Consider the following 10,561-nt stretch of genomic DNA (forward strand, 5'->3'; position numbering starts at 1 on the left):
TGGGGGCATTAATATTTTAACCATTGAGGTTACATTTTAACCAGATAATATGATAATATATCTTTTATACCTTCTGAACGATCTGCAACTCTATAGGGCCTCCTTTGTAGTATTTTTATCTGATTTTATACCTTTTCCCATATTAAAAGAAATTATGCAAGTATCAGTTGCAAATAAAGCTGTATGATAGTCACATTCACTGTTGTTTATTTCCCCAATAGCTATGCTTTATGGAGGCCAGGCACTGTTTATCAGCTGCTAATGTCATTTTTGGTCAAACTGGAAAGATCTCAGCCACAGAAGACAGTAAGTTTACCTTTGCATGTTTTACATAGCTTTTAAAAAAGTATTTTATTTTGAAATTATTTTAAACTTTTGAAAAGTTGCAAGATCAGAAGAGCTATCATATGCCCTTCTCCTAAATGCACCAATTTTTAGTATTTTCTTCGCTTGGAATCAAATTTTATTTTTCTCTCTGAACCACTAGAGAGGTTACATACATTAGGCTCCTTTACCCTTTCATACTTCAATATATATTTCCTAAGAAGAATATCTTCTTACATAATCATAGATCATTTATCAAATTCAAGAAATGTAGCATTGGCTAGGCATGATGGCCCACGCCTGTAATGCTAGATTTTGGGAGGCCAAGATGGGAGGGGCCAGGAGTTCAAGACCAGCCTGATCAACATAGTGAGACCCTACCTCTATGTTTTTAAAGAAATTAAAAAAACAGGCCGGGCGCGGTGGCTCAAGCCTGTAATCCCAGCACTTTGGGAGGCCGAGACGGGCGGATCACGAGGTCAGGAGATCGAGACCATCCTGGCTAACACGGTGAAACCCCGTCTCTACTAAAATACAAAAAAAATTAGCCGGGCGAGGTGGCGGGCGCCTGTACTCCCAGCTACTCGGGAGGCTGAGGCAGGAGAATGGCGTGAACCCGGGAGGCGGGGCTTGCAGTGAGCTGAGATCCAGCCACTGCACTCCAGCCTGGGCAACAGAGCCAGACTCCGTCTCAAAAAAAAAAAAAAAAAAAAAGAAAGAAATTAAAAAAACAAAAGTAACATTGATACAATTCTTTTGTCTACACTGCATATTTCTGTTTCATCAGTTGTTGCCATAATATTCCTTCTAGCATTTGTTTGCCAGTACTGGATTATACAGTTCAAGATTGCATATTGCATTCAGTTGTCACATCTCTAGGCATTTTTCATCCAGAATTGTTCCTCAGCCTTTCTTTCCCTTTCATCACTTAACATTTTTGAAGAATATAGGCCAGTTATTTCAGAGAATTACTGCCAACTGGGGTTTGTGTGATGTTTCCTTACGCCACCATTCAGATGATATATTTTTGGCTGGAATACTACATGCATAAACGATGTAGCCAAATATCCATCTTTTTAAGTATAATGTTTCATTTTGTCTTAGAAAATCACAGTTAACATGTATCTTTGAGCCATTTAACAGGTTTTGTAGTAAGTTCATCATTTTCTTTAAAAATAGTTTATTTTGAAAAATAGTTTGATTCTATAACTCACAGTTGAACAGTTTCCAACCTTCTTACGATGTTTTAGATTTTGAAACATCATGTCTTCCTTACAAATGGACATTCTAATTGTGGATCTGAAAAGTGCAGAGACTCTTAAGAGTTAAAGGAATGCACATTATCAAAGTAAATAGTTGCTTTCTCCCCTAATATATTAGCTACATTGAATTAATTATAGATTAGTTGAAGTCTAAGAGGCACTTGTCTCAAAAAATGAACAAAAACTAAATTGCCAAGATATTATTTAATACTATACTTTATTTAAAATAATACCGTGAGATATTATTTTTTTACTCTTCAAAATAGCTGAAAAAATGACAGTGTCCAATGTTTTCAAAATGTTCTTATTGAGCATTCTCGTATATTGTTGGTTGGCGTATTTGTTGAAAATAATTTGGCTATATGTTGTGAATTACTTAAAATTGTGTAAACTCTTCTACTCAGTAAATTCCACTTCTAGGAACCTGCCCTAAGGAAGTAATCCAAAATCCAGGCAGATTTTTGCACAAATACATTCATGTTTCGAGTGTAAAAATATGTGTGTGTGTGTATAAACTTTCTAAACCTTTGTGTTGAGGGCTGACTTTCAATAGATTGCAGCAAGAAAGCTGCCCTGCTGTGTATGACACTCTGACCTAGAAGCAGGTCATCTGAATAGTTTAGCACCAGGTTCTCCACAACCATGTGTTGTGTGACATAGAGGTTTTTGTGATAGTACAGAAATGGAAACAACAAATTCCAGGTTAGAATTGGAAGAATGGCTAAATAATGGAATATCTATTTAATTGTATATAATGGTGTACTTAAAAATGAAGCTAAGAGTTGATAATGATATGAGTAAAGTGTTTGTGGTATGAGAAAGAAATATGCAAAAATAATAGTGAGTGCTTCTGGATAGTAGGATTTGGAGTGGATCTTTCTTCCCTTTTCCCCGAGCCCCCTGCTTCAGTAAAGATCTGTTACTTTTGTAGTCAGGAAAAAGTGATATAAAAAAATTAGAGTACCCAGTGAAAATTACAGTTGTGACCATTAATTTAAACAAATCACATTTATATTTTAGCTCCTGAAGCTGAAGGAGAGGTGCCAGAGCTTTATCATCAAAGAAAGGGGGAAATAGCAAGGTGCTGGATCAAATACTGTTTGACTCTCATGCAGAATGCCCAACTCTCCATGCAGGTAATGCAGTCAGAAGTTGCCTTTTTCTTTCTTAAATGAGGACATTGTAAGTAAAAAGTCATAGTGGGGACTGTGCTCATTGGGGTCACATTGTGTTTAATATGAAAGGCGTGTAGAATGTTTTCATAAATATTTCTTTCTTGGTTTTAAATCGTACTCATCAAATTGATTGAATCCAGGAGGCAGAGGCTGCAGTGAGCCAAGAGTGGACCACTGCATTCCAGCCTGGGCAACAGAGCAAGACTCCATCTCAAATAAATAAATAAATAAATAAATAAAATCTTACTTATCATTCAAGGCCTATCTTAAATACTACGTCTTCCTTGAAGACTTCTCTTTGGTTAGACTATAAGCTTCTTGAGAGCTGGGAACTATGTCATATTCTTTTTTTTTTTTTTTTTTTTTTTAAAGACAGGCTCTCGCTGTGTTGCCCAGGCTGGCGTGTGGTGATATGGTCATGGGTCACTGCAACCTTGATCTCCCCAGCTCACACAATCATCCCACCTCATCCTGGGAGTGCAGGCATGTGCCACCATGTCCAGTTAATTTTTAAGTTATTTTGTAGATACTGGCTCTCATTATGTTGCCAAGGCTGGTCTTGAACTCTTGGGTTCAAGTGATCCTCCCGCCTTTGCCTCCCAAAGTGCTGGGATTACAGGTGTGAGCCACTGTGCCTGGCCTAACTAATCTTTTATTTTTTTGAGACGGAGTTTTGCTGTGTTGCCCAGGCTGGAGTGCTGGAGTACAGTGGTGTGATCACAGCTGCAACCTCTGCGTCCCAGGTTCAAAGGATTCTCCTGCCTCAGCCTCCCGGGTAGCTGGGATTACAGGTGCCTGCCACCATGCCTGGCTAATTTTTGACTTTTTAGTAGAGACGGAGTCTCACCATGTTGGCCAAGCTGGTCTCGAACTCCTGACCTCAAGTGATCCACCCATCTCGGCCTCCCAGAGTGCTGGGATTACAGGTGTGAGCCACCACACCTGGCCAAGGCCTTACTAATCTTTATATACTTCTCAGTGTTATCTTACACACAGCATGGACTTGATAAAATCTAAAAGGGTAGACTTTTAAGAAATAGCTCATGTAATAGTTCAAAAATAGAAGCAGAAGTGATGGCAGTGAAGAGCATGGGCTCTGGAAACACACTAGGTAGGTATGAACTCCAGCTCTGCTGCTTCGTAGCTATGTCTTTGTGGCAATTTACTTAATATATTTTTGCCTGTATTTCCTCACAAATAAGTTGGAGATAATAGTACTTAATACTGTTGTTATGAGAGTTAAATCAGTATATATTAAGGCCTCAGAAAAGTGCCTGAGACATACTAAGTCCTTAATAAATGTTAACTACCATCATCATTATTAATTTATACCCAATCCTAGTTTCTAACCACTAGGGAGGATAATAAAATTAATCATTTAGATGCAATATACTAATTGTAGATACATAGAAGCTTTCCTGGGGGAGTCATTGTGCTTTTGTTTTTTTATATGTGTGTATTAAAGTATGATAATTTTTTTTTTTTTTACATGGGACTCTGCTTGATAAAAGTATAATAATCTTTAGTGGTTGTATTAGTCCATTCTCACACTGCTATAAAGAATTACTTGAGGCTAGGTGCAGCGCCTCATGCCTATAATCCCAGCACTTTGGGAGGCCAAGGTGGGTGGATCACTTGAGCTCATGAGTTTGAGACCAGCCTGGACAACATGTTGAAACCCTGTCTCTACCAAAAATACAAAAAATTAGCCAAGCATGGTGGTGTGCACCTGTAGTCCCAGCTACTGGGGAGGCTGAGGCAGGAGAATCACTTGAGCGCAGGAGGCAGAGGTTGCAGTGAGCCAACATTGCACCACTGTGCTCCAGCCTGGGTAACAGAGTGAGACCCTGTCTCAAAAAAAAAAACAGAAAAAGAACCACCTAAGACTGGGTAATTTATGAAGAAAAGAGGTTAATTGACTTACAGTTCCTCAGGCTTAACAGGAAGCATGACTGGGAGGCCTCAGGAAACTTAGAGTCATGGCAGAAGGTGAAAGGGAAGCAAGCGTGTCTTACCGTGGCAGAGCAGGAGAGAGAGAGAGCAAAGGGGGATATGCTACACACTTCAAAACCATCAGATCTCGTGAGAGAGCTCACTCACTACCACAAGAACAGCAAGCAGGAAATCTGCCCCCAATGATCCAGTCACTTCCCACCAGGTCCCTCCTCCAGTCTGACATGAGATTTGGCCGGGGACACAAATCCATACTGTATCAGTGGTAAATAATGTAGAACCTTGTGAAACTACTGAACGAAAGAAAACTAAACAAACCTCAACACATCAGAAGCATAGATCTTGAAGAGATAAAGATCATTTTAGAGGTTAGAGGGTAAAGAGGAGGCATATTAAGGAAAGACAGGAAGTAGGGAGAAGAACTATGGGCTTTATGTCTAGAGAATTTGGAGCCAGGAAGAGCTGTCAAGTTTCTTCTGGTCAGGTAAGGAAAGCTGGAAAAGGAGGGTTGCAGGGGATATTGGAGCAAAACAGTAGGCTAATTTAAGAAAGCATCCTAGAGAGAACATGTAGATAAACAAGCAGCCCAGGAAGGAAGGAAGTATACAAGATTTAGAGACTTATGATCTATGTTTGAAGTAATTGTGTCAAGCATAATGCACTATGATTTGACCCTTACCTTTCATTCAGTTGATGTTTCTAGTCTGGGAACTTAGAACTTCATCACTTGGTTAGTTTAAACTCACATATTTGCCATGCTACTAAATTACTCAGATTTTCCTTAAACCCAATTTTGTTTTTTGAGATGGGGTTTCTGTCACCCAGGCTGGTGTGCAGTGGCATGATCTCCACTCACTACATCCTCCACCTCCCCAGCTCAAGCGGTCCTCCCACATCAGCCTGCCACGTAACTGGGACCACAGGTGTGTGCCACTGTGCCCGGCTAATTCTTTGTATTTTTGTTAGGACGATGTTTTACCATGTTGCCCAGGCTGGTCTTGAACTCTTGAGCTCAAGCAATCCACCCATGTCAGCCTCCCAAAGTGCTAGGATTACAGGTGTGAGCCACTGCGCTTGGCCCTGACTTTCTTTTTTAACCGTAACTTCATCCTGTATCATCTGTGTATTTATCTGAAAGACCTTCTTCAGTTCAAGCTTTTTTTTTTTTTTTAGACGGAGTCTCGCTCTGTCACCCAGGCTGGAGTGCAGCGCAGTGGCGCGATGCGCAGTGGCGCGATCTCGGCTCACTGCAAACTCCGCCTCCCAGGTTCACACCATTCTTCTGCCTCAACCTCCCGATTAGCTGGGACTACAGGCTCCTGCCACCACACCCGGCTAAGCTTTTTTGTATTTTTAGTAGAGATGGGGTTTCACCGTGTTAGCCAGGATGGTCTCAATCTCCTGACCTTGTGATCCACCCACCTCGGCCTCTCGAAGTGCTGGGATTACAGGCGTGACCCACCGCGCCCAGCCCAGCTCAAGCTTTAAGACATACACATATTTATTCCATTAAGTATTTATGCCAAACCTGTGCTAGTCATTGGCCAAGGATACTATGATGGACAAAAATGAACCTAGCCTTTGACTTCATGTAAAAGTACAATTTTGCTAAGTTCCACAAAGGAGAGACACATGATATGAGAAGGCACAATAGGAGGAAATAACAAGCAAGCTCTGGGGATGAGTAAGTAGGAGTTACCTAGCCTGAAGAAAAGAAGGCACACCATGCCAAGGAGCTGAAGCAGCATGTTTAGAAGTTCTGTGGCGTAAGGGAGGATGATATCAGAAGGGATGGAGCAAAGGCTGTGAGGTTGGAGCTGAGGGAGAGGGAGTGTGATATAAGGTAAAGTTAGAGTTAGAAAGGGGCTGGAGCAATCAAGGCTTTGAAGCATTGTTGTCTTCATCTTCTGAGCATTTGGAAACCTTGAAGGGTTTGTGGAGAGATCACTAGTGAGACAATGTCAAGTGAAAAGAAGAAAAGGGGCCAGGCGCGGTGGCTCAAGCCTGTAATCCCAGCACTTTGGGAGGCCGAGACGGGCGGATCACTAGGTCAGGAGATCAAGACCATCCTGGCTAACACGGTGAAACCCCGTCTCTGCTAAAAAGTACAAAAAACTAGCCGGGCGAGGTGGCGGGCGCCTGTAGTCCCAGCTACTCGGGAGGCTGAGGCAGGAGAATGGCATAAACCCGGGAGGCGGAGCTTGCAGTGAGCTGAGATCCGGCCACTGCACTCCAGCCTGGGCGACAGAGTGAGACTACGTCTCAAAAAAAAAAAAAAAAGAAAGAAAAGAAAAGAAGAAAAGGACTTGGGATCTGTTATTTAATTTTATTGGCCAAGAAGAGCTTACTCTTATTTCTTAACTACCTTAGTTATTCTTAGTTATTCCCCACCCCCAAGAGGTAGAGGAGAAAACTTTAACTAGGAAGGTAGATTTAACTTTGTTCATTTTGATGTCTTTAAGAGACCTAGAGCATTTCTCTTTGATATATTTCGCTAAATAACTAATAGCATAAACATGGTAGCATTAATTTTAATGGCATCCTTGTGAAGTATTTTTGTGATGTAGATTACAGTCTGTTTGTTTGTTTGTTTGTTTCTTGAGATGGAGTCTTGCACTGTCACCCAGGCTGGAGTGCAGTGGCACGATCTCCACTCACTGCAACCTCCGCCTCCTGGGTTCAAGCAATTCTCCTGCCTCAGTCTCCCAAGTGACTGGGATTACAGGCCCCTGCCACCATGCCTAGTTAATTTTTGTATTTTTAGTAGAGACAGGGTTTCACTGTGTTGGCCAGGCTGGTCTTGAACTCCTGACCTTGTGATTCGCCCGCCTTGGCCTTCCAAAGTGCTGGGAGTAATGTATCACATGTATATAATGTTTCACAATTCTCAAAGTACTTCTACAGGTAGCATTTATCTTATTGGAAGGAGTAACTGTAAATGAATTTCAGTTCCTCAGAATAAATGATATGTAAGCAGCTTGTCTATTTAAATACTTTTTTTTTTTTTTCTCACATTTCTTGAGTTTTTAATATAATTGGAAGAAAGAAAGAAGTTCTCAAAGGTGTTTAAGACTATGATACCCTTCTAAACCAGGCTGGAAAGTAAGAGACTTTTCTTAAAAAACTCTGAAGTTTGCTTTAATGTTATTTAACAGCAGGAGGTGAGTGTCCTACTTAACCATAATTTATTTATTTTTCTTCAGGACAACATAGGAGAGCTTGATCTTGATAAACAGTCTGAACTTAGAGCTTTAAGGAAAAAAGAACTAGATGAGGAGGAAAGCATTCGGAAAAAAGCTGTGCAGTTTGGAACCGGTGAGCTGTGTGATGCCATCTCTGCAGTAGAAGAGAAAGTGAGGTACTTGAGACCTTTAGATTTTGAAGAAGCCAGAGAACTTTTCTTATTGGGTCAGCACTATGTCTTTGAGGCAAAAGAGTTCTTTCAGATTGATGGTTATGTCACTGACCATATTGAAGTTGTCCAAGACCACAGTGCTCTGTTTAAGGTGCTTGCATTCTTTGAAACTGACATGGAGAGACGGTGCAAGATGCATAAACGCAGAATAGCCATGCTAGAGCCCCTAACTGTAGACCTGAATCCACAGTATTACCTGTTGGTCAACAGACAGATCCAGTTTGAAATTGCACATGCTTACTATGATATGATGGATTTGAAGGTTGCCATTGCTGACAGGCTAAGGGATCCCGATTCACACATTGTAAAAAAAATAAATAATCTTAATAAGTCAGCGTTGAAGTACTACCAGCTCTTCTTAGACTCCCTGAGAGACCCAAATAAAGTATTCCCTGAGCATATAGGGGAAGATGTTCTTCGCCCTGCCATGTTAGCTAAGTTTCGAGTTGCCCGTCTCTATGGTAAAATCATTACTGCAGATCCCAAGAAAGAGTTGGAAAATTTGGCAACATCATTGGAACATTACAAATTTATTGTTGATTACTGTGAAAAGCATCCTGAGGCTGCCCAAGAAATAGAAGTTGAGCTAGAACTTAGTAAAGAGATGGTTAGTCTTCTCCCAACAAAAATGGAGAGATTCAGAACCAAGATGGCCCTGACTTAATCCCTGTTTTTAAAAAAAGGAAATGTGCAATATTGAAGTGATCTTTTTCCCTAGTCAAACAGGCCCAATTCCATTGTGATATTTACCTTTACGGCCAGGTGAGTGCAGTTTGAGCTTGAGATACAGTCAACTGAGTGTTTGCTAGGATCCTAAGGAACATAAAGTTAATTAAAAACTTACACCTAATTATGTAAATTGCCTTGTTAAAGACATGTGATTTGTATTTTAGATGCTTGTTTCCTATTTAAATATAGACATTTCTACCCTCAGTTTCTAAATGTAGATTATTTGTTGGCTAGTACTTGATAGATTCCTTATAAGAAAAAATGCTGGGTAATGTACATGGTAGACAAACCTGTTGCTATATTAAGATTGAAAAAGTAACTTCTCTAGTTACTCCTTCTAAAATATTTGATTTCCTAAATTCCCCCCACCCAAAATCTTTCCCTTTTGAAAATACTAAAAACTAAGTTATGTTATTATAAAGTGTAAAATGGTTTGTCTTAATTATAGGAGAAAAAGGCCTTGTTGGAAATAAAATAAACTGACTTATTTCACTAATAAAAACTTCCATTTCCTCTTTTGTTTTCTTGTGAGCATTGGTTTTGTTTTTTGATACCTCAAAGATACTAGCTTATTTGAAGCTAGAGAAGAGTATTTCTTCAATAACATTGCATAGTTAGAAAACATTAAAATATCATTCATGGCTGAGTGTGGTGGCTCATGCCTGTAATCCCAGCACTTTGGGAGGCCGAGGTGGGAGGATCACTTGAGGCCAGGAGTTCGAGACCAGCCTGGGCAACAAAGTGAGACCCCATCTCTACAAAACATACAAAAATTAGCTGGGGCATTGTGCCACCTGTCTGTAATCCCAGCTACTTGGGAGGCTAAGGTGGGAGGATTGCTTGAGCCCAGGAGGCCAAGGCTGTAGTGAACCATAATTGCCACTACACTCCAGCCTGGGTGACAGACCCTGTCTCAAAATAAAATAAAATATTACTCACTTAGTAAATATTTATTGAGCTACTACTGTGTCCCAGGAAACCTTACTGACTGATTTCTCGTCAGAAGATCCTGGCATGTTTATAAACTTCTAAGCACTGTTGAGAAAGGATATATTTGTCATAACTAAACCTTGTTAAAGTGTGTTAGTCATTTTAAGAAATGCAGGAATGAAATGGAGTTCCTATCCGGTGTATTGTCAAGATCAGTCGTAACATTCAATATAGAGAATAGCTCTGTGTGTTAGCTTGCCTGTTAAAATTGTTTCTGAAAGCTTAGGTCTGGGTCAACACTAAGATTCTGTAACATTTATGTAAACAGAATGAAAATCTGTTCATTCACACACATGAAAATCACACACACACATGAAAATCACCTTGCTTTCCCTTTGAGATCAATTTTCCAGGAAGAAAATTCTTTGAGTATAGTAGTCAGAAATGTGTAATTCACTCAATATTTAACTGATATTTATTCAAGTCTTTACTAAGGTCAGGCCCTTCTCTCACTTTTCTAATCATAGAGGATATGATGATTAACAGGATAAACAAGGACCTGTTCTCACAGAGTGAATAAACAACTAAGATAATTTCAGGCCATAAGGGCTGTTAAGAAAGGAAAACTGAAAGTAAACTTTTTTTTTTTTTTTTTTTTTTTTGAGATAGAGTCTCGCTCTGTTGCCCAGGCTGGAGTGCAGTGGCGTGATCTCGGCTCACTGTAATTTCTGCCTCCCGGATTCAAGCAATTCTCCTGCCTCAGCCTCCCGAGT

At 40.2% G+C, this 10,561-nt stretch overlaps 1 protein-coding gene across 1 annotated transcript in view; it reads left to right on the plus strand.

Moving 5' to 3' along the window:
• The window catches only part of KIFB (kinesin family binding protein), a 32,408-nt gene extending 23,019 nt beyond the window's left edge, over nucleotides 1-9,389 (plus strand). Inside the window, exons 5-7 of the mRNA XM_011715040.3 lie at nucleotides 222-306; nucleotides 2,607-2,722; nucleotides 7,918-9,389. Of these exons, the coding sequence (XP_011713342.2) occupies nucleotides 222-306; nucleotides 2,607-2,722; nucleotides 7,918-8,793 (1,077 nt within the window). The 3' untranslated portion in view covers nucleotides 8,794-9,389. The remainder of the gene's footprint in view (nucleotides 1-221; nucleotides 307-2,606; nucleotides 2,723-7,917) is intronic.
• Nucleotides 9,390-10,561: the final 1,172 nt, after the last annotated feature.

This window comes from Macaca nemestrina, chromosome 9 (assembly GCF_043159975.1).
Source record: "Macaca nemestrina isolate mMacNem1 chromosome 9, mMacNem.hap1, whole genome shotgun sequence".
Lineage (NCBI taxonomy): Eukaryota > Metazoa > Chordata > Mammalia > Primates > Cercopithecidae > Macaca > Macaca nemestrina.